Source organism: Podarcis muralis, chromosome 17, assembly GCF_964188315.1.
Source record: "Podarcis muralis chromosome 17, rPodMur119.hap1.1, whole genome shotgun sequence".
In the NCBI taxonomy this organism is placed as follows: domain Eukaryota; kingdom Metazoa; phylum Chordata; class Lepidosauria; order Squamata; family Lacertidae; genus Podarcis; species Podarcis muralis.
In genome coordinates, this window is record NC_135671.1 from 12,721,113 (window position 1) to 12,744,561 (window position 23,449).

The window sequence follows — 23,449 nt, forward strand, 5'->3', positions numbered from 1 at the left end:
AGAGGTTCCCTATGCCCGATTTCTACAACACCAAAAAGATTGGGGATTTTCACTGTCTAATGAAATCTATACTCAATCAATTATGGGTCTTATCCTTGAACAATTTGTGTTTACTCTTGAGCTCTAGGCAGCACAAGTTTGCTTGGAAGTGTTCATTGTTCCTTCTCTGTTTCATTACAGGAGATACTACTATTGAGAATGGGCAACACTACTGGGAAGTGAAAGCCCAGAAGGATTGCAAATCCTATAGTGTGGGAGTAGCGTATAAAAATTTGGGGAAATTTGACCAGCTAGGGAAGACTAATACAAGCTGGTGCGTGCATGTGAACAACTGGCTCCAGACTACATTTGCAGCCAAACACAACAACAAAGCAAAATCGCTAGATGTCCTGGTTCCAGACAGGATAGGAGTCTATTGCGACTTTGATGGAGGTAACTTGGGAGTCCTCAGAACTATCCATGAGAGAGCTGAAATAAGTGTTACTCCTTTACCTTCTGAGAACGTGTATTAAGGAAAAGACAAATGTTACACATAAGCTGAATTCTTTTAGAAGTATTAACATGCTTTTCTCTCTTCAGGTCAGCTCTCTTTCTATAACGCAAGCTCAAAGCAGTTGTTGTATACCTTCAAAACAAAATTCACCCAGCCGCTACTACCAGGTTTCATGGTCAGTACCTACCTAATTTAACTCATTCCATCATTTCTGCTTCAAGGGCTATTTTTCTACAGTTACTTTTAGGAATAATTTCATAATGTGGAAAAGACTCGCATTGAATGCCACAGATGCTTTTGGGTTATTGATGCGTCACTGTCTGACCTCTAAACATGTTTATATGCTTATTAAACTTGGTTGCTCCAGGAAAAACTGGCAGCCACTTTGGTGACTATCTCCAGGGCTCTGTATATGCCCGAAGAAGAGAAACCCCTAATGGGGGGGAAATGCAGGAGTGGCTAACCTGTGACCCTTCAAATGTTGCTGGACTGTAACTCCCATTATCACTGATCTGGGGCTGATGGGAGTCCAGCAGTTGGAGTCCAGCAGTATTTGGAGGAGGACAAGATGCACAGCTCCCTTAAAATCTCTAGCTTACACTTTTTTAAAAAAGGAATGTGTTATAACTCTAGCCCTCGTAGCTGCAAAACAATGTGCATAACTTACACAAAATTGCCTGGGAGCAGAATTTTGTTTTTGTTCTGAATATATATCACAGACCTTCTCCTGTTTAGATGAGCCTACCCAGATACTTAGAAAGTTGAAGTAATTTTAATCTGTTTTAGTATTTTAACATTTGTATGTTTTTTAAAATAGGGTTGTGAATTTTTCTCCCTTAAAACGAACTTGAATGGGAGCTAGAGTGTAATATCTCCACTCCAGAGTGTAATATCTCCAACAATATCACTGTTGAAACTAGACTTCCCACCCCACCTTGTGTTAGAAACGTAAGAAAATGCTAAACTGTCAGCCTCCTCTCTATATAGATAGCGAGAATTTCCTCACCTGAGTTTTATTTTTATATTTACAGTAGATTTTAAAAGTAGAAAAGGTGACACTTTTTAAGCAGTTCAGAGCAACTGTTTCAAAATATAACTATGGCTAAACTGGATTTGAGCCTCTTAATTTTTCAAAAAGTGACAACACTGTTAGTCATTGTCATTCTCACTGTTCCCCATGTCAGCTTTTTGGTAAAGAAGGGCCAGTTATAGAGAAGATAGGGGTTTCAACATACTCGAGGGACAGACAGAAAAATGCTGTGATGTACAGTGATTGCCATGATTTTAATTGACTCTGAGCAAGAAGAGAGCACTGATGACCCCTCATCTTTTATATATCGGTTTTCTAGGTTTGGTGTGGTGGTCTCACCTTGACAACAGGACTGCAGGTGCCAAGTGCCGTGAAAACACTGCAGAAGAGCGAAAATGGATTAAGCGGTTCAGCCAGCAGCCTAACCAATGTTGCCCAATGATATTTTCACTTCATGTTAACTGCTTTTTCTTTGCAGGTGTTACTCAAAGAGCTTTTGAGCAATGCTTTAATGTGTTCCTGCTACTTCTGAGGCCTAAGCACCACTAGTGGGGCTGAACCAAAACGTTAGCAGGAGTGTACTGTGAATCTGCAGTGTAATAGGAAAATAGACTGATCTTTTTTAAAACAGAGAATTGGGTATTTGAGGTTGTAGCTATCTACTACTGTTAGACTAAGTTTGACTACTTGTCTTACGGATTCTTGACAGATAACTTCAGTATAACACGCAACAAAGGCAAGTATGATCTTGGTCTAAAAGGCCTTCCTTGCTTTTCTTCTCTCTAGGTTTCTAACACTCACTCCTTGACCCCGGAAAAGGAGATGAGCTGGAGGGTAATACACAGAAGCTTTAAAAATGAGAGCCATCTAAAAAAGCCAGTCTAACTTTCCATAACTCAGTGTAATGAAAAGGTGGTGGTGTGTGGTACAAATACTTAGGTTTTGATCACTGTCCTTTGATTCAAGGTAGTTTTTACGCAGTTGGGCACCATGAATAACATTGCCGAGAACTACACAGTCATCTCAAGTAGTGTATTTTAAACTGGTATTTGAACAGTGTCCATTAACCATGAAAAATGCTTTGAGGAATGGAAGAGATTGTAGTATTTCTGACCAGTCAGCTTAAGGAGCTTTTCAAAGTGCTTCCATTTTCCTCTGTTAAATCACCTGAGCTCAGTAATGAGGCAGTTTAAGTCCCATTTTTTGTATTGTCAGCCAGTTTCAGTGTGTACTTCACATGGTACACTTTTTTGAGGTTAAGTGTATGCTCAGAATTAAGTCATGTTTCGCCAGCCATTCTTATCTGTAAGCTAATGGCTTGTTGCCACATCTTTAGTTTCTAGGCTGTGCCCTGAAAACTGCTCCAGAGGCTCAAAATAATATACTGTACCCAGTCAACTGCTAGATGCATCAGACACCTTAGTTTTGTAACATGGTTAATGTCCGGAATGATGTTATATTCAAACCTCTTAATCACTTTTCCTGTAGATTTTGAAAGTGGATTGTACATTCCAGTTTTAAAGGCTCCATAAGTTCTGAGTTTCCTCCATGATGTCGGAAGCATATATTAAGAATGTAGATGGCATGTTCAGATTTTATGGTAACTTCCAACCTTTGAACATTTTGAGTGTGGTTCCCTATTAATTTCTCCATCATAGAACCTGATACTAGGGTTTTGGGGTGTTGGTTTTTTTTACATTCTGTGATCTACTGTCTCACTCTTGAGAAATTTCACAGAATAGTAAGAAGCAAACGTTTTAATAAAGTGCATCTGAGCATTTTTCACTTGTGAGAAATGAATACCTGCAGTTGTCTCTGAAGTGTTAAGAATTGAGTTTGAATGTTCCACTTTCCCAACTGAACCATGTAAATTGCTTCCTCAGAATCCCTGAATGGCTACATTAATCCAATCTGTTTACTCAATTGTCCCTCTTGCAAAAAAGTAGCAAATCACAGTAAAACGTCTCATGTTCTAAGAACTCCTTAAATACCATGTTCTACCCAGTCTTACCATGTTTTCTAACAATCAAGGAACCCAGTATTTATCCCATTGTAATGATGTGTTTGTTCTGTAAGACCCTTCATGTAGTTCTGCTTCGTATACCTTTGTATTTGCAGCACTTAAGTTCACATTTTTATCCTTTCCATATTTGATTTGTGAAATAAAGATGTTTTGATAACTGGCTTGTTATGCCCAATGCAGATAACATGCCAACTACTTCTAGGAAGAAAATATAATGTGGTAAATACCTTTATGATGCTTTGACCAGTATAAATGGGCTTCTAACTAGTCAGAATCAAGCTGCTATACTCTCGGAATTACATATTTTGGAGCAAGGCCTTTGTTCTATGTACAGTTAATAGAGGCACTTAACTGTCTTAAAATGGTTGCATCTGCTGACTGTCAAGTGTGATCCAGACTCTGAATCGACTGAATACTTCACAGTTGCAAGTTCTACTGAATTATGCAGGCATCTCTGTGAATTTTCCACAACTCAGTGGATCTGCAATATTTATTCCAGATGCAGTACTAGTGTTTAGAGGTTTGACACGTATTGGGAAACATACATTTGGAGTGGTGGGTTATCCTTATCGGAGGAACATCACTGCTAGTGGAACAATCTGAGGCATAGGTGCTTCTGTTGGCTGCCCAGCTGGGTAGTTCCATATCAGTTTAAGGAATTAGAGTATGGTGACATGAGGAAATGCCTTAAGCACTTTAGATATTGTTTATGAAACTTGAACTAACAACATTGATAGGTTTGCATTCTGTGGCAAGCATGCAGAAATTGGTGCAATTGAGCAAAGCAAATTACTCAGTTTGATGGTTTTGAGCAAAACAATTATTTGATTGTGTTTACTCTTCAGGTAAATATGCTAGATTGGTTACAAACAAGGCATAGTGTGTATATAATTTGTCTGCTTACTCATTGTAAAATTTGAAGTATTTTTGTATTTGTAGCTAATGAAAGGTGGTTTTTTTGTATATTTACAGCAAGAAGAAAACGTGTATTGTTAATTTAGTTTACAGAAATTATGGAATTGTTTACTGTGACATAATCATGTAACACAACTTGACTCCCTTTTGTATAATAAAGTAGCAAATGTAATTCACAATTGGGTTTAAATCCAAAACTATGTGAATCTGCTTAGAGGTTTCTGAAGAGCAGCTGAAAGCCCAAGTCACAAAACTGTATTATGAATGGCATTTTAAGGGTGTAAGAGTGGAATGGTTATACAGTGACTATACAGTACAGTCTTAATAATTCAGTTTAAGTTTGAGGGCTATGTAATGAACATATTACATTCTCCTTTTATTAAAGGAAGCAGAAATACTCCTATAAGGCTGCCTGTTCTCCCCCTTGTCTCTTAGGACAGGATTCCTTTCTGTGATGTAGGAACAGTTTTGAGGCAAACTAATTCAGCAAATGTTGGCATTTTAATTATGCAAGTGAGAACTTGGTGTGGTATATCAACTGACTTTGTTACTATGCGATTAGCACACTTGGTTGACCCTACATTTTCTGGTCGTTACTTTTGTCCTTGGAATTAAACTGAAGTGTTCTGGAAGCCTACTGAGTTGAAAGGGAAACTTAAGCCACGTTTTCCTCCCTTAGTACTGTACAAATCAGCGGCTTCTCTCTGCAAGTGGGCTGCTCGTTTTCACCACCGGTAAAACACTTCTGCATGTGCCTTTTCAAAATGGCTCTTATTACTCTCCTAGTGTAAGGTATTGAGATAAGAAAGCGTATTGATATTCTGCTGTCACACTGAACTTCCAAAATGGGGAAATTGTGCACTGACCTCAGGTACCCAGTGCTTTGCTCTTCATCCTTGTCAAGTACCCTCGGACAACAACCCTACCTACCACAACACTGTACAACTGGGGTGCCTTAGAGCCCATGGAGTGTTTTAATTTGCTGTGTCTTTAAGTCAAACACATCTTGCAGGGGTTTTGTATTAATAAACTTTTGAAAACTCGTATACATCTTTTGTCGTGCTTTTTCTGAGGATAGTATGCTATAGAGAAGTGGCTTTCTTTGGGTATGGAAGATCTTTGCCTGAACATTGCTGGGGAAACAAGGGCCTCTGGAGGTTCTTGCCTTGGGAGGGGAGAAGCAGCAGTAACAGCTTTTCCTAAACAAACAAGTCGTTCTCGTATATTTATATCTGTATGTATTAGAAGTTACAATAAAATATGTTTATGTAAACTGCTTTGGGAGGTCTGCCTGAAAAACAATATAAATGCTGTAACTCTTGGGCGGTTTTAGCAGACGTATAAAGCAAACTTAGATAACAGGGAGGCTAGTAATATTTAGTCAAATTATTCCTTCACTTTTTAATTCTTTCACTAGAGAGGGCAACTATCTGAAAATAGAGTGACACTTGCTGTCTTTAATGTATGTGAGTTGTTGTTCTGGCACTTAATATATTATAGTGCTATTGGTAGTAACATAGGTAACAGTGAAGGGGAAACAACCGAAACATTGTTGGGCTAATAAGTAATTGCCAATGAGGCTGCTGTGTTCATATTCAATCTTTTCAGACATAGGGCTTAACTGTTTTAAAGATATGTATTGGGGAACCATATATTTGTATGGTGGTAGTGCTGGATCAGCCTTCCAGTAGCTCTCAGATGAGAAAAATCAATTTAGTTCCAAGCGGGTGGTGGTTGTTGTTTTACCACAATTATGGCACAGCTTGTCAATAATGAAGTGTAGATTAGACACTTCCATTTTTTAGCCTAGGATGAAGCTGTCCTGCTTGACCTGAATTTAGAACAGCTGCTAGGATTGCATGGTGGTGTGGGTTTTGTTTTTGCAAATAGTTGTTACAAATAGCATTTCCAGTCCTTGCGCTGCAACCTCACCTGATAAATTAAAAAATTCTGCCTATTGAAATAAAGCAGGCCCCTTTGCTGTGCTCCTTTTGATGCCTGCGGAAATGTTTTTGTCCAGATAAGCCTACCTTAGAAACTTTAAAGTAATTTTAATCTGTTTCAGTATTTTATCTCTTGCAATGCTTTTAAAGTAGGGCTGTGGTGGTGTCTCTTCCCGCCCCCATGTTTTTTCATCTTTTAGTAAACCACTTTGAGGTGAGTTTTTTGTTTTTAAGTCAAGCGGTATAAAAATCGTATGAAATGACAAAATAATGACTCAGAAGGTGGTGAAAAAAACCTTGAAGTTTTTTGTTGTTTTTTAAAGCAGAGGTTGGATGGCCACCTGCCAGGGATGCTTTTTAGTCGATTCCTGCATTTCAGGGGGTTGGATTAGAACTTCCGGGTCCCTTCCAACTGGACCAACTCATACCATTCTAGGGCCAGAATGAATGAATGAACGGAGGTGTAGCTGCCTCAGTGTGTGTTTCCCCATTTTCAAACTGGTGCCTTCCGCCGTGTTAGAGGAGCTGCAGGACACCGCACAGCACGTGCAAAAATAAAACCCACATACCTCCCGAGTGCAAGTTTGCAGGATGGGTGTCCCCCCTCTTAACTTTACCATTATTATTATTAAACTATATTAGCAATTTATTTTTAGTGTATCCCTTTGTCGAACACCTATGAAAAGTAACCAAAAGGTCGGCCTGATGTCTGCCTCCATCTACGTCGAGAGGCAACGCAGTGCACCTCCAGGAGGGGAAGTCAAACCGAAGGGACCTTCCCTCCCCTTATGCTCCCAGCAGCCTCAGACACGTTGGGAGCTGCGGCTTGTTGGGAACAGCTGGGGACGCAGCATCTTCCACGCACGCGCACACCGGGCGTCAGCTTTAATTCCCCCCCCCCCAAAGGGGGTCGGAGCCTCAAGTGAAGCGACGCAACACATCCGGCTCCCCACCGAACAGTGCGGGCACAACCCCACCCCCGCTTTCCGTCCCTCCTTGCAAACAGAGAGGCCCTTCAAACGGGAACCGGAAATGAGGTTTCAAGGGGGAAAAGGCGACCTGCGCGCCTTCGTAAACGGACTCTTCCCTCCCTCCCGTCTTAACTCTATGTTCTCCTCGCGCCGCCGTGAGGCTGCCGGTGCCGTAAAGGGCGGGCTTCGCTTTACGGCAGAATCCCGTCGCTCGGCTCCTACCTGCCTGGCGCACCGTCAGGTAAGAGGGACGCGGAGGAAGGCAGTTCCTATGAGGCGTGTTGTTGTTTTTTAGTGGGGCGGCTTTCTTGCTGGGTCCGCCTTAGGCTCCTCTTTTAACGCTGCCCCGAGGTCAAGGTTGGGGGGGGGGAGGACGACAACATTAAATATAGCAGCTGCTAAATAAAGTTAAACGGGGAGGTTTGCGAGGGACCCGTGAGGGTCATCTAGCCCAACCCCGCCGGGCCCCCCCCCCCGGCAGCGTTCGAAATTCGCCAGGCGCATTTTGCCACCTTGGAGGCGCCTGCCTGCCTGGGGGTCCTTGGATCTTGCCAGTTTCCACACACTAACAACACATCCTGCCAAATTCTACCCACAATATTTTTATCCGGGCAATTGGAGACCCAAAAAAGTTGTATTGGAAATATCCGGCTCCAAAATGGCAACTAGGCATTGTGTTTTGGCCACTGTAGCCCTGGTTTAAGGAGCCATTTGGCTGCTTAGCTTATTAATAATAATCATTTATTTATTATTTATACCCCGCCCATCTGACTGGATTTCTGCAGCCACTCTAAGGCGGCTTCTGACAGAGTATTAAAAACACGATAAAACATCAAAAACTTCCCTAAACAGGGCTGCCTTCAGATGTCTTCTTAAAGTTGTGCAGTTGTTTATCCCCTTGTTTTTTTTAATCTCGTATTCTTATGTTGTGACATCTGCAGATGAAAGGCGGTATTCAAATGTAACAAAATAAAATAATAATTTTATAATTCATACCCCCTCCCATCTGGCTGGGTTTCCCCAGCCGCTCTGGGCAGAGTATCACATATAAAAACATAGTAAAACATCAAACATAAAAAACTTCCTGACGCAGGGCTTTCCTTCAGATGTCTTCTAAAAGTTGTGTAGTTCTTTATCTCCTTGACATCTGATGGGAGGGCGTGTGCATGTGAGAAGCTGCTGGGAACTGTAGCTCTGTGAGGGGGAAACAACAGTTCCTAGGATTCTTTGGAGGCAGGGAGAGAGATGTGCATTGAATGTGCTTTAAGCACCGGATGTGGGAGCCCATGACAAGCCCCGAAAGAACAAACTTGGTTTATGATTGCTTTGTACCTTTGATAGTGTGCTGCAGGTAGGAATTACTCAGTGTGACCCTACCACCAGCAAAACCCCACTGATTTTTAGCAGAGACAGTAATAATTTAAAAGGGAGTGATTAAAAGTAGACATGGCACTGGGATTTGGTGGAGAGGTTTATCCCTCTCTGCTCTTCCCATCACCCTGATGAGGATGCACATTCTCTGTCCCTGTCATCAGATTGATCACTGAATGAGTCCAGAGGGGAATATAACTCCCTGATTAGTGCAGTTCCCTGGAGGGATGCTGTCTTCAAGCACCTGAAAAAGGTTAGCTCCTCCTTTTTCAAACACTTTTGGGAGAAAGGGGGGGGTGAATCTGAGAACCTAGCTGTGTTATGCTACTAACCAACAGGGATTCACACAAGCACTTTGATGTTTCTCATTGTTAAGAGACTTAAAAGTAATTCGAACAAGCATTAATGTGCTTTGCACAAAACAATGATTCTCGTTTATATAAAATTGTTACAAACACTTCATTGAATTTCAAGTTCCTGCCTCCCCTTTTCCCCAGCTTTATTTTCCACTGGAGAGACCTTGGTAGACTACTTGAAAAAATGAGAAGAACGAAGCTCCTGCTTTCAACTGATAGTCAAGAGAGCCCTGAAGACTAATGCAGAGAATTAACAAGAACGTGGTTTTGGGCCTTCTTACTTTGACAAGCTCAGTCTTTCTCCTGTTCCAGCTGTACTATTATAAATACTATTTATCACCAAGGGTAAGAACTCTGACAGCTCACTTAAAAACAACAACACAACACAGCTACATTCAGCAGAATGAATCCAAACAAGTGTTTATAGTGATTTGTTAAAATAAGATGGGAGACGCGAGATTGAAACTTGCTTGGTATTGAACATTCCTGCTTGGTAGTAAATTCCAATGAAATCAATATGGCTTAAACATGGTTAAAGTCAGATTTCATATGTTCCAGGTTACGGTCTGGCCATTTTCTGGTCAAGTGGAGTGGAGCTTTCTAGCTCCATTGCTATCTTTATAGTTTGATTCCAGTGTAGTATGTCAGAAGGTTAGTCAACAGAGGAAGTGTGTACTCTTCGAGTTGAAAATAGATTAGTTCAAATATATATATAAAAAATGCAATATTTTTGAAAAATATCACCAAAACTTCACTTCTCATTTGTCTTGGTGGTAGCACTAGGACTTGACTTGCAAAGCCTCTTCTCTGTTGTTTGGTTTTGTTAGAATGGAGCTGTTTTCCCCAAGATTAAAGGGAACAAAGCAGGGCAAGACGGTAGCCGGTGGGTAAGTACTTTTGCACTGAAAGTATTTTTATTATTTTATTATTATTATTATTATTTATTGAACTTATATACCGCCCCACACCTGGTGGTCTCAGGGCGGGTCACAAAAAAGGTCACAATATATGAAATAAAAATAAAAACAATAACCCAATAACGCCCCCCTAAAAGAGCCACATTTTAAAGGGTATAGGATGTTGATTAGGTCAGCTAAAGGCCTGCTTAAAATGGAATGTTTTTGCCTGCCGCCTAAAGGTGTATAATGAAGGCACCAGGCAAACTTCCCTGGGGAGAGCATTCCACAGCCACTGCAGAGAAGGCCTGTTCTCATGTTGCCACCCTCTGGACCTCTCGAGGAGGAGGCACATGAAAGAGGTATTGCAGTCCTGAGCCGTTTAAGGCTTTATAGGTCAAAACCAGCACTTTGAATTGGGCACAGAAACTAATCGATAGACAGTGCAGTCAGACCAGGATCGGTGTAATATGCCCAAACCATCTTGCTCCAGTGAGCAGCGTGGCCGCTGAATTCTGCACTAGCTGAAGTTTCTAAACCGTCTTCAGAAGCAGCCCTGAGTTTAAGATGTATAAGATCTCTTTTGCTGCTTTGATCGGTATGATACCCGTTATTTTTACTTTATTGACTTAAAAGGCAAAGGGACCCCTGACCATTAGGTCCAGTCATGACCGACTCTGGGGTTGTGCCGCTCATCTCACTTTATTGGCCAAGGGAGCTGGCGTACAGCTTCCGGGTCATGTGGCCAGCATGACTAAGCCGCTTCTGGCAAACCAGAGCAGCGCACGGAAACGCCGTTTACCTTCCCGCCAGAGTGGTACCTATTTATCTACTTGCACTTTGACGTGCTTTCAAACTGCTAGGTTGGCAGGAGCAGGGACCGAGCAACGGGAGCTCACCCCGTCGCAGGGACTCGAACCACCGACCTTCTGATCGGCAAGTCCTAGGCTCTGTGGTTTAACCCACAGCACCACCCGCGTCCCTATACTTTATTGACCTAGGGGTATTCAAAAGCTTTTTAAAGATGTTTTTCCCCCTTTCCTGTCTCTTTACACAGCACGTTGTTAAGAAATTCATTAGTTTGATGTCCAGTCACAACATACCTGTGCATCTGATTGATCCATTGCTTCTGGGACTAATTGACACAGACTTGAAGCAGCTCAGGACCTCTCCTGATAGCAGCCACTCAGAATGCAGATACCTCTGTGCTCGACGGGACTTCACCACCTTTGCCGTCCTGGACAAAGCCTGGAAACTTGAGGTAAATTTGTCTCATCTTTATTTACCTATCTATGCTAAACTTTGCAACTGTTAGATCGAGTAAGCATAGAGACAAAATATGAAAATATTTATGGTGCATTTCTCAGGAATTTTTGAGAAAGGGGGAGTCACAGGGTGAGTGACTTGACCACAAGGCAAATGTTGCTTAGAAGGTACCTCACAACAGCATTGAATTGGAGTGTGTCTCTCTGTGGTTCGTATTTGAAGGTTTTTTTTGTTTGTTTGTTTTGGCCTTCATATCTTAACAGATAGTATTGTTACTCAGGAGGAAAACTGCAGAAAAGCACAAAAGAGGTTTTAATACACTTCTTACACTTAAAGAATAAGAAAAATGGTGAAAAAAAGCACAAAGATGGAAGTAATCTAATTAGACACAACAATACAGTAAGAGTAAATTTTTTGAGGTCTTAGAACAAAGGAAGGAAGTCAATTTGTGTTTATGTACGTAATGATATGGTTTTGTTCTGTAGATGTGTGCTTTTTTGTTTTTGTTTAGTTTTGTTTCGTTTCCTTTGCTTTCCCCCCCCCTTTTCCTCCCCCCCCCCATATGTTCCCAGGATTCTTGTCTGGATAGTATTATTTTGGATTCAATGTTTGTAATTTTTGTTATGATTCTGCATTGGAAAAAAAACTCAAAAAAAAAAAAAGAAGTGTATGAAGATAAATGCTAAGTGGTATTCAGAGAACTGTGTGAAGCCAAATAAGTTGGTTAAGTGTATTTATTAGAACTCCCCTTCATGGATCACTGCCTTGCAGTGGCGAAGGGGCTTGAATAACTCAGAGAAGCTATGAACTAACTAAAAAAGGAGATTGCAAGAATAATTGCATTCCCACAAAGAGGGGGTTCTGTTTCATTTTGAAACAGAAGAGCAAGTGCTTTGCAAAGCAGGACTGTGTGTGTGTGTTTAATGTGCTGAGCCAAAATGCAGCGTGTCAATTTCAGGTGGGCCTGTTTCGAGCTGCTGAGAGAGTAGGTTTCCAGTGGCTAAAGCTGCAGAGCAAAGACCCACGTCTAGAAGGGATGGATGACCTCTCTGGGATGGAGATTCCCTTACACTACATTTTCAGACTGGCAGCGCATGCCATCCATCTGGTGGTCTTTTATGAGAGGAGCGGGAACTACCTCTGGCACGGACAGCTGAGGCTGAAGCGACACATGGACCGGAAGTTTGTACCTTTTCGGAAGTTGACATTTGGCCGCTACCCGGGAGCCTACGACAAGTAAGAAATGGCAAGGCAGTGTATTCTGTTTCTATTTGATGCACGAGTTTTTCATACAAAGCACACAGCTGTCCGGCTTGCCTTGTATCCTTGCTGAACGACGAATGAAATCAGATGTGCAGGATTTCTGAAGTCAATGAGATTACAGCAATGGAGAAAAGTTTTACATTCATGATCTGACAATATTATTCTCCCACCCTGATGCATGACACTAGAACAGGGAATCGTGCAGTGATGATGTTTGGCTATAAAATCAGGACTGGCCAAATGAATGCATCTTAAACTTGGGAAATCCTTTACCACCAGGAGGTGGTTGCCACTGGGCTGTGAGGCTTCAAAATGGAGCCAAACAGAAGAAATAGCTGGGAAATAAACAGCTTGTTGCTCATCATGTTGCAACACATCCTTAAATGCAAGTAGCTGAAAATAAGTATGGTCCCCCAAGGGGAAAAGGCACTCGGATAAATCTTTCATTAGGCAAGTAATGTACCTCTGCCCTTGTATCCGATGGGTTGTTTCTAGTACAGCAGACCCTCTGGATACAAACTTAATTCATTCCTGGGGTCCTTATGTACCCTGAAAAGTCCGCATCTAGAGACATTGCTTCTGTGCACGTGTGCGGTGCGATAGAACGCTTCTGCGCTCTTCCGAGTTTGCTGTGTTCGCAACCCGAAACTTGCGTAACCCAAGGGTCCACTGTATGGCAGAGTCCCTGATCCATTTGGCTAAAGGGATTCACCTGGATGAGAGCATGGTGCTGTTTTAATTTTTCCATTCTGCCTTCCCATTGTAGGCATTTGTTTCTTGTTGGTGCAGATGGGCTGAACAGCTTCAGAACACCTTGTTTGATCCAAATGGAATGAGTTATTTTGGAGTAGTTGGGTGAAAATAGATAATTTGCAGCCTTTGCATATGAAGCGACTGCAGCTGCTTCTGTGTTTCATTTCGTTTCACCTTCCAGACATGAAAGTTGCTCTTGTTTTCTGGCCTGTTAATGTAACTCTTTCCTCCTTTGTAACAGGCTAGAACTAATAAGTGTTTCCATTGATGGGTTGACAGTCCAGATTCCAAAAGAGCCATCTCAGTTCCTAGAGGAAAGGTCCCACTCCAGGTTTATTGAATGTAGGTACAGAGAAGCTCGATCTTTCTTCCAGGTTAGTGGTTATCAAGTAGCATTTCACCCAAAATATTTTCCAGTGTTGCTTGCCTGGTTTCCCCCACCACCCCAGGGTTAAAATGGTTGTTGTTGTCAGAGTTAACATGCTTAAATGGGAATGCTAGTATATCTAGATCAGGGTTTCCCAAACTTGGCTGCCTGGCTGGTTATTATTTTTTTTTGGGGGGGGGGTGGACTTGGACTACAGTTCCAGTCATCCCTGATCATTGCTCCTGCTAGGTAGGGATGATGAGAGTTGTAGTCCCCCCCCAAAAAAAAACCAACCAAAAACACAGATGGAGGACCCAAGTTTCGGAAACACTGATCTAGACTGTGTGGATGGATGTCTTTGTTCCCAGACTGTAGAATCATATGAAAATATCTTACTGCAGACTTGCACACCCTATGACCCACCAAGCCCAATGCTGCCTATGAACCGCCTGAAGTGGCCTACTAAACGGCTTGCCTCTGATTGTGAAAATAAAAGGAGAGGGTTGTAGTCAAGCAGACAGTGAGCTGTTTCGATGCATGGCTGGATTGTGATTTGTGCAATCCTGATTTAACTCCTCCTGCCTTGCTGATTTATATATGCTATACGGATCCTACAGATATAAGACATGAGTGGCACTGTGGTCTAAACCACTGAGCCTCTTGGGTTTGCTGATCAGAAGGTCGGCGGTTCGAATCCCCACGACGGGGTGAGCTCCTGTTGCTCTGTCCCAGCTCCTGCCAACCTAGCACTTCGAAAGCACACCATTGCAAGTAGATAAATAGGTACCGCTGCGGCAGGAAGGTAAACTGTGTTTCTGTGCGCTCTGGTTTTCATCACGCTGTTCCACTAGACCAGAAGCAGTTTAGTCATGCTGGCCACATGACCCAGAAAGCTGTCTGTGGACAAACACCGGCTTCCTTGGCCTGAAAGCGGAGATGAGCGCCGCAACCCCTTAGTCGCCTTTGACTGGACTTAACCATCCAGGGGTCCTTTACCTTTTTTTTTTTTACCTCCAAAGATAAGCAATGGCGGTGAAGCTAGCTTCTGATCTCTTAAGTGGCTCGTGTTTAAATAATTATTTACTCATATGTATTCCAAGGTCCAATGAACTACAGTTGGAAACATTGTTTGCTGTAAAGTGTGGAAGAGTGCTGTTCATGAATCACAAGTCAAATCTCCTCTTGGTACATAGAAGTATCCGCATGGTTCTTTGCTTTGTGATCCCAGAGTCCTGTTTCAGATTTAAATGTTAATGGAAATAGCTTGAAACCTATGAACCCTTTTACCCATCCAGCCCACTGGTAGCTTAATATTATAGTCCCGAAGCCGGCCACAGTACAATACTGATAAATAATTTTGCTATAATCCTTTAACACTTGGTGGCGCCAAAGAATGAAAATCCTGTGCATGGAAACAAAGGTGAATCTATCTTATACAGGAAAGCAGGAAAATAATAGTATCTTCTGTGCCACGGCAGTAGATACTGGCATAGAAAAAAATTTGTATTAAAAATGGTTATTTACCTGTGTTTGAATATATCTTGAAGCTCATTAAATATTGATTGATTTATTTCATAAAATGTATATACCACTTGATTGTAAAAGACTTCAAAGCGATATACAAAAAGATAAAACAAGAAAAATCAAGGAAAATTACAACCCTACTTTAAAACATAACAAAAGTTAAAATACTGAAACAGCAGAAAAAAAAGTAGTTTGGTGGGAGCTGTAAACACTTGACTGTATGAAAATAATGCAAGAGTCGTTTACAATTTCCCTTTTATTTTTTAGCTGTACCCTGATGATGTATCTCTGGATGCTGTTGAATTCAGAAAGAAAGCCAAGGCCTTGCTGCATCTTGCTTCTCTGACATTAAACAGTTTAGGAGTCAGATTCTGGCTGAGCAGTGGAACTTGCCTGGGTAAGGAGCTTGTGGTCACGTTTGGTCGCTAAGATTGAGAACTGAATGCATTCAGTTACTCAGGGGTGTCTTAACAGGTACTGCAAAACCCACAAACATGCAAAGACACATTTTCATATTCCAAAACTGAAATATGAACCAAAACAGCTTGAAACATGTATGGTTAAATGGCTTAAGCCTTAAAAACCCCAGTAGTCGCCGAAATTTTGGAATGTCCCTGGAAAGAAGGTCATCAGACTTCTTTAGGTAATGATGGGAGAGAACTAGGCACTGCGACCCTTAACTTGCTCCACTCCCTAACCCCACTTTGCCACCATATCCTTACAGCCTTTGCCAACCCCTCCTCTGCAAGTCCCCAGCAAACTAGGAGAAATCTTCATGGGCTGGTAGATTTTGTGGGCTTGGGGTCTGTACTGTGCCAGCTTTCTGCCATGAAGCTCACAGAACTGTTGTGTTTTCAGGTTGGTACAGGCAGTGCAATATTATTCCTTACAGCAAAGATGTGGACTTGGGGATTTTCATTCAAGACTACCAGCCAGATATCATTCCAGCATTTCAGAAGGCAGGATTGCCGCTAAAGCACAAGTTTGGCAAGGTTGGTGAATGACACACCTGACTTGGGCACTTTGCCCTGTTTGTAACCCCTCCTTTCCAGGGTGTGCAATTCTAGGCTCTTAACAGGAAGAAAATATTGTGTGTTGGAAGAGCTACCGTGGAGCAGTGGATGCTGGACTGGGGAGATTTGGGTTCAGATCTCTTTGCAGTCATGAAGGTTGCCAAGTGACCCAGGGTCCCAGTCGCTATCACTCTTAGTCAGCCTACCTCGCAGGATTGTTGTAAGGACAAAAAGGGTGGGAGGACAGAACCATGTATCAACAGCGTTGTTTATTTGTATGCTGCCTTTCCATGCTCAAACCGGCTTATAGGCTTGTAAAGGTAAAGGGACCCCTGACTGTTAGGTCCAGTCGTGGCCGACTCTGGGGTTGCGGCGCTCATCTCGCTTTATTGGCCGAGGGAGTACAGCTTCCGGGTCATGTGGCCAGCATGACTAAGCCACTTCTGGCAAACCAGAGCAGCGCACGGAAATGCCGTTTACCTTCCCGCCGGAGCGGTATCTATTTATCTACTTGCACTTCGACGTGCTTTCGAACTGCTAGGTTGGCAGGAGCAGGAACCGAGCACCTGGAGCTCACCCCGTCGAGGGGATTTGAACCACCGACCTTCTGATCGGCAAGTCCTAGGCTCTGTGGTTTAACCCACAGTGCTACCTGTGATATACTGATATACCATGATGTCTGAAATAAGGATGAAGCTATGTAGAGGCATTAACAATAATAATAATAATAATAATAATAATAATTTATTATTTATACCCCGCCCATCTGGCTGGGCTTCCCCAGCCACTCTGGGCGGCTTCCAACAAAATATTAAAATAACAGTAATCCATCAAACATTAAAAGCTTCCCTCACATTGTGATTTTTGAATAGAACACACACACACACACACACACACACACACACACACACACACACATCCTGATTCATGATATATTGCCGGGTCAAAAATTATGGAACCAATATCACGATATGGACATATGCACGATATGGTTTTGGGCAATATATTGATATATCACAGCTTACCACACCAAAAGATTTACTTAGTTGCAAAAGCAGTCATAAGCCATAAATGAAAACAAGCATGCAATAAAAGTAAGCAGTCGTTACATAAGTCATGATAAAGTCCAGCAATAAAGATGCAAAGCGTTCATACCAGTAACAGCAAAAAATGAAGGCTCTCCGAAATTAAAACTTGACCTTAACACAAACCCCTAGACGACACACCCCACTCCACAGACCTCTAGGCATCCTGAGCATCAGGTCCGGCAAAAATGTATGCCGCCTGGAGCTTCTTGGGGGAAAAGCTGGATATATAAATAGTCTTCTCATACAGTATACCTGATAACCATGAACAAATGTTTATTTGTATATGGATAAGGTGGTTTCAAACAGGCCGTTAAATCCTGGTGTGACTAATGAGCCCAAACTGTTAGAAACAGTCTTGGTTTTCCTTACAAAGCCCAGTTACAGGTTATGATTTTTTTAAAAAATGCATGCTTAAACTATCTCCTTTTATTTTGAAGAAGCACCAGCTCTCAGTCTGGAGTGAGGTCCCAACTGGCTTCTTGTTTCCTACCCTTTTCTGCCACGGTTGCTAGTTCCCCAACCCCTAGGGTGCCATATAGTGCTAGCAATACTTGGGTAGGCAAGTCTTCTGGGAAGGTTTACAACAGGAGACTTGGTGCAGGATCCCCAATCCAGATTGGGAGCGTGGTGCAGATTAGGTTCTCCACAGCAGAAGCTGCTTTATTTTAAGCATGCTTTAGTAACAGAAAAAAATAAAATAAAGAAAACTCAAACATGTATCATGTCATTTGTGCCTAAAAATCATTGCACAAAGACCTGGCATGTGTCCCTCTTGTATGTTTGCAGTGTTTGACTTTTGCAGCCTCTTTTAATATTATCTGTGTCATATAAGGTGCTTTCTTCCTGTCTGCCTTTCAGGTTGAAGACAGCTTGGAGCTCTCCTTTCAAGGAGAGGATGAAGTAAAGCTCGATATATTTTTCTTCTATGAAGAGGATGACCACGTGTGGAATGGCGGAACTCAGGCCAAATCGGGCAAGAAATTCAAGTATGAGTCAGACTTGGCATCTGTGGGGGAAGGAAATAGAGCTTGACAAACTTCAGCATGAGATATTCTTAGCAATTAGTGTAGTGCAGCTTCATTCTACCACCAATATAAAAACCATAAACCACGAGGGAATTGCAGACCACTTTTTCAAACCACCAGTGGCTTTCAAACCACTTTTTGGAGAAAACTAGGTGTGGTTCTAGGGGACCTTTTCAGCATTCATCTCGATTTGTTTGCAGGGAGAATGGACATTGTTGGCTATTTAATGAGCATTTCATTCTGATTGGTTTGCAGTGAGTTAGACATGCGTTTCCCCACGTTTTCTAGTGAGTTTTCCCATTGCAAAAATTCAAGCATTTGTGGGAAGTGGGTTTGTTGTGCAGGACCCTCCTGGTTAACTATAATTGTGCAACCCAAATTTGCCAGTACAGTCGTACGTTGGAAGTTGAACGGAATCCATTCCGGAAGTCCGTTCGACTTCCAAAACATTTGAAAACCAAAGCACAGCTTCTGATTGGCTGCAGGAAGCAGAACTAAGCTGTTCAAAAACCAAAGTACGTCTTTATAAGTCATGCAAAGGTGTTTAGTATGTAGTTGTAGAAGCCATTTTAGCCCAAATTCTGCAATATGCAATCTGGATGCAGACACTTTTATTCAATCCCATAATTCTTACAACATTATCTGTATGCAGATTCTACAAAGTCGCACCACATTTCACTGATTGGATTACAAAGCCCCTTTCCTTCATCATTAACCTTCCTGTTCTTTTTTTGCGACACAGGTATCTGTTTCCCAAATTTACACTATGTTGGACTGAGTTCATAGAACTCAAGGTACGTGTGCCATGTGAAACTCTCCATTACATCGAAGCCAACTACGGTAAAGAGTGGAAGATACCCGTGAAGATGTGGGACTGGAAAAACTCTCCACCCAACGTCCAGCCCAATGGGATCTGGCCTATCAACGAATGGGAAGAAGTCATTCAACTCTACTGACCAATCTAAAGCAAATACATGTATTTATTTTGCCCACAAGGCATCTTCGATTGTGGAATGCTTCAGCCATTTCCAAAGGAGATGCTGTAAAAGATGTATTCACTGTTCAGTTGGTCAACGCGCAAGCAAATGGATGTCCTGCTTCAGGAACTCTGAAGAACTCTTTTCTACAGCTGAGGATGGGGGGTGGGGTGGGGAATAAGCTACATAAAAGTTGTATGTAAGGAAAAAGGAATGCTGAGCGGCCATTTTGAACATTTGTTGCAGCAAATGTCCCTAAGTCAAGAAAAAAGCTGCCTATTCTGCCCAAACTAAGGGTCACCAAATATAGCCCACCATTCATGTCTACACCACAGCTCGCTGAATCTCTGGGTGTCGCTCCCTGCCCAGAACTGGAAAAACACAGGTGGGTGGTACCAGTTGTATGGCAAGCCATGGACTATTTAGCAGTGGCTTTGGGTGCTTAGTCGAAATGGAAGTTTTTGTGGGAATGTTCAGGGAGGCAGGAGAGGATATATTGTTTAATAATATCCTTCCTAACTTGTGCTAGCAAGTTCTGTAATTTAGCAGAGTTTTACATTCCCCTTTTAAATGCACAGCGGTTAGCTTGTTGCAAGCTTGTTTAAGCTTCTCAATATTAGATTCCTGGTAAGACCCTTTTATATCCCTCCTAAAAGAATAGACACGACACAATCTTGTGTAATGTGTATAAAAGAAGTTTACTCACACATTCAGTTCACAGATGGATCCCTGAAGGCAGACTTAGTTACAAAGTATATACCTGTGGATCTACCCCACTTGGGGTGTTAACCCCAGCGACTGCAGACTGGCAGTCACTGCAGTTCACACAACAATAGGAAGATGAAAAAAGAGGGAGGAGGCCTTGTGGTTTTGTTACCTGCCCAGGTAAAGTCATGCCCACCTCTAGTCACATGCAAGAGGAAGTATGTCCCAGGCCAGGAGGAAACAGGAAGTTCCAACTGGCTGGACCAAACATCCCCTTGCAAGTCCACTCTAGGAAAACAAGGAATGTTGTATTTGACTGCTATCTATGTATCACATCCCACAGATGGGTTGTTAGTTAAAGCCTGTGTTTGAATCTACAGGGTCCGATATCACTTTAGGAGCTAATGGATGTAGGAGGAAATGATGTCACCTACTTGAATGGCCATCTGACTCAAATGGTCCCCTTTCACCTAAATTGCTCATAGCTTCCTTCCAACCTCTCGAATCCAGGTTTTTCTTGGAGCCCCCACTCAGGACCACTTTTGAGGGAGCATCGCTGGTGAGTGAAAGCCCTTCGCAGCTTACTCGTTGGCAACGCAGTATGGTCGCTCAGAATACAGATGCTGGCCATCCTTGGTCTATTGCATTAAGGATTTAAGAAGAGCTTGTGGACTTCCTTGAGGTTCCCAGTTGGTCATTACAGGAAATAGGATGCAGGGGTAGGTGACTCACGGAGGCATAAGAGCAATTCCTCTTATTCTCATAGAGCACTGAAAAGGGGACCGCATCCCAATGTGGCTCCTTTTTACAGATATTCCCAGTGGGATTTCACTCATGGGAAAATAGCAACCCATACTACTTTTAATCAGGGTCGTCCCCCCCCCCCCAAGCTGGAACTCTCAGATGGGCACCATTGCCATTCTAAGAGAACGAGGTGAGTTCATGGTGAGTTCAGGCATCTATTTTTCTAGAAAAATAGCACTGCTTTTAATAGTGTATCATTGACCTTTAACCATAGTTCAAGACTTTCCTGCCATGTCCCCATCGTTAGGAGATAACTTGGGGAGGGGGAAGCATTGTACAAAAAAAAATAATCAAAAATAATTTGTCACATACCTTATTATGGGCAGCAGTTCAAAGAGATTTGAAACTGACGATCAGGACGATGTGAAATACTGTTATCTCTGAAGAAGTTCTCGTAGTATATTTTATTTGTACGTGGCTCACTGTGGCCTGAAGTCTGTTTTGCATTGTTTGGAGCTCTGTTATACAAAGCACAATAATGTAGACATTTCTATTTGTGGGCAGAAAATGTGAATTTTTTTTTAAATAAAAAAACCACTATTGTTTATCTTGTGTAGATAAGGAAAAAGAGAGAAGGTACTAATGCATGTCCCCTCACTAAAACAAATAGTATTTAAATGATCCATGTACAATATTGTGTTTTAACTTATTGATGAAGTTGTTTGCTGTTTTGTACAATGTATAATGATGCTCTTGTCAGTGGCTCCTGTCAAGGAAAAGTTGGTTGTTCCTTCTGTCCTATTGAAGTCAATGTGACAAGTTAGTATCGAGTAACTTTTCTGGATTCGGGACGAAGGTTTTAATGTACTTTAATGTACTAAACCTAGATTTAAGGATGTTACTCAGTACAAAATAATCTGAAGGAGGCTTTAAAATTAAAACATATGTTCTGAACTTTTTTAATAAACTTATGAAAAGAGACTTAGGAAAATGTCACATTTATTCAGAATATGGAAGATCAAAATCTATGCCTCTGGCAAATATGTTTATAATGTGCAGTTAGTGCTCAACAATGTTCTTGTTTTAAGGTTACATTTGTCATATATACAAAAACAGCAACAACGCAAGCATGATAGACAACAACATGGTTAAACTTCTATATATCCCGGTATAGCCTGTATATGTCCTCCTTATCTTCTTAATTTCTGAAAATATAATGCTAAGTGAGATCAGGCTTCCTTTAACCAGCTTGCCTTTTCAGCTATTGGTGCCAATGCAGCTGCAATGCTGCGTTTCTATTTTTAAAATATAGTGTGTTTCAAAACAAGGTATAGATTTTTGTTCCTAGGAACCAATCAAGGCACAGTACAGAAATCTTGCTTTTCTCACCTCCGTTTGATTGTCAGGTAAAATGAGCTCAGTTAATTTACTTGGCTGAGGGTTTCTGAGCCCATTATGGAATGAATGAATTTGTAGAGTAAATCCATATGAGGAAATTAATTTCTGGATGAACTTTAATAGCAGAAGAATTTATTATTGCCGGTCAATTTTGAATTATTAATTTAATCTAACCTTGGAAATTGCTGAATGAACTGTATTTAACCGACTGGTTTAAATCAAGAGTCAAAAATGGATATATTTTGATGATTGAATGAGGACTGCCTTGCTGTTAATTTAATGACTGGATTTTTATGAGTATTTGGAAGTATGGATTGTGACACTTGAAGAGAGTGAAGGCATGCATGTGGTTCTCTAATGCTAGAAGCCTCTGAGCCGAGATGGGAGAATTGGAGAATGGCATTGCTCCAGAATCATAGAGCTGTAGAGTTGGAAGGGACCCTAAGGATCATCTAGTCCAGGGGTCACCAACCTAAGGCTCACTCTAATGCCCTAACGCCCGCTTGCGCACTGCGCTAAACCAGTGCAGCGTAGCGCAGGGACTCACTTCTGCGGCGCCGAAAATCACAGGCATGCAGACACCGAAAATCAGGGGCGCGCAGATGCATGCACGCATGATCCAGCCCATAGAGGGATCTCCGCAGGACCGATTGGGCCCAGGCAAGATAAACCTTGTCGACCCCTGATCTAGTCCAGTCCCCCTGCAATGAAGAACCCTCAGCTAAAGCATCCATGACAGATGGCCATCCAATCTCTGCTTAGAAACCTCCAAGGAATGAGAGTCTACAACCTCCCAAAGGAGACCGTTCAGCTCTTGAACAGCTCTTACTGTCAGAAAGTTCTGGTTTGAACCCTACTCTCCAGAGCAGGAGAAAACAAGCTTGTTCCCTCTTCCATGTGACAGCCCTGGAGATATTTGAAGGTGGCTTTCGTCTGTCCTCTCAATCTCCTCTTTTCCAGGCTAAACATACCCAGCTGCCTTCAAGCGCTCCTCGTAAAGGAGTTTCCAGACCCTCAATCATCTTGGTTGCCCTCCTCTGCATACATTCCAGCTTGTCAGCATCCTTCCTAAATCATGGTGCCCAGAATTGGACACGGTATTCCAGGTGTGGTCTCAGCAAGGCAGAATAGAGTGGTACCATTACTTCCCTTGATCTGGACATAGAGACCTGGTGTCTTTAGAACTTGCGTTTTGACTTTGGCCTCTGTATGAATTTCAACTGTGACAGCAGGGACAACTTTTGAACCAAAGTAAGGCACTTCAGTTTAGTTAGGTGCTGAGCCTTTTGTAAAGCTGCAGTGCTCAAGTATGCACAGTGTCTTTGCAA

General features: G+C 42.1%; 2 protein-coding genes across 5 annotated transcripts in view; both read left to right on the forward strand.

The window, feature by feature from the left end:
- FSD1L (fibronectin type III and SPRY domain containing 1 like) overlaps nucleotides 1-5,507 on the forward strand; it is a 32,589-nt gene extending 27,082 nt beyond the window's left edge. For both annotated transcript variants that reach the window (XM_077921541.1, XM_077921542.1), the window contains 3 exons: nucleotides 181-432; nucleotides 580-668; nucleotides 1,843-5,507. In XM_077921541.1, the coding sequence (XP_077777667.1) occupies nucleotides 181-432; nucleotides 580-668; nucleotides 1,843-1,965 (464 nt within the window). In that variant the 3' untranslated portion in view covers nucleotides 1,966-5,507. The remainder of the gene's footprint in view (nucleotides 1-180; nucleotides 433-579; nucleotides 669-1,842) is intronic.
- Nucleotides 5,508-7,460: 1,953 nt separating this feature from the next.
- FKTN (fukutin) lies at nucleotides 7,461-21,704 on the forward strand. Of its 3 annotated transcripts, XM_077921006.1 has the most exons (11): nucleotides 7,535-7,616; nucleotides 8,911-8,999; nucleotides 9,244-9,447; nucleotides 9,930-9,989; nucleotides 11,056-11,259; nucleotides 12,223-12,500; nucleotides 13,522-13,654; nucleotides 15,439-15,568; nucleotides 16,030-16,163; nucleotides 18,131-18,258; nucleotides 19,040-21,704. In XM_077921006.1, the coding sequence occupies exons 3-11, from the start codon at nucleotides 9,343-9,345 to the stop codon at nucleotides 19,251-19,253; spliced, it is 1,386 nt and encodes a 461-aa protein (XP_077777132.1). In that variant the 5' UTR covers nucleotides 7,535-7,616; nucleotides 8,911-8,999; nucleotides 9,244-9,342; the 3' UTR covers nucleotides 19,254-21,704. The 3 variants fall into 3 exon arrangements, with proteins under 3 accessions (XP_077777133.1, XP_028568498.2, XP_077777132.1); XM_028712665.2 differs by lacking the exon at nucleotides 8,911-8,999 and having other exon boundaries at nucleotides 7,462-7,616; XM_077921007.1 differs by lacking the exons at nucleotides 8,911-8,999; nucleotides 9,930-9,989 and having other exon boundaries at nucleotides 7,461-7,616.
- Nucleotides 21,705-23,449: the final 1,745 nt, after the last annotated feature.

Excerpts from the sequence above, each read along its gene's own strand:
- FKTN (XM_028712665.2), top strand. The coding sequence starts at position 9,343 with ATGCAGAGAATTAACAAGAACGTGGTTTTGGGCCTTCTTACTTTGACA. Across the intron at positions 9,990-11,055 it reads GGCAAGACGGTAGCCGGTGG|CACGTTGTTAAGAAATTCAT; the intron begins GTAAGTACTTTT and ends CTCTTTACACAG. Across the intron at positions 13,655-15,438 it reads AAGCTCGATCTTTCTTCCAG|CTGTACCCTGATGATGTATC; the intron begins GTTAGTGGTTAT and ends TTTATTTTTTAG.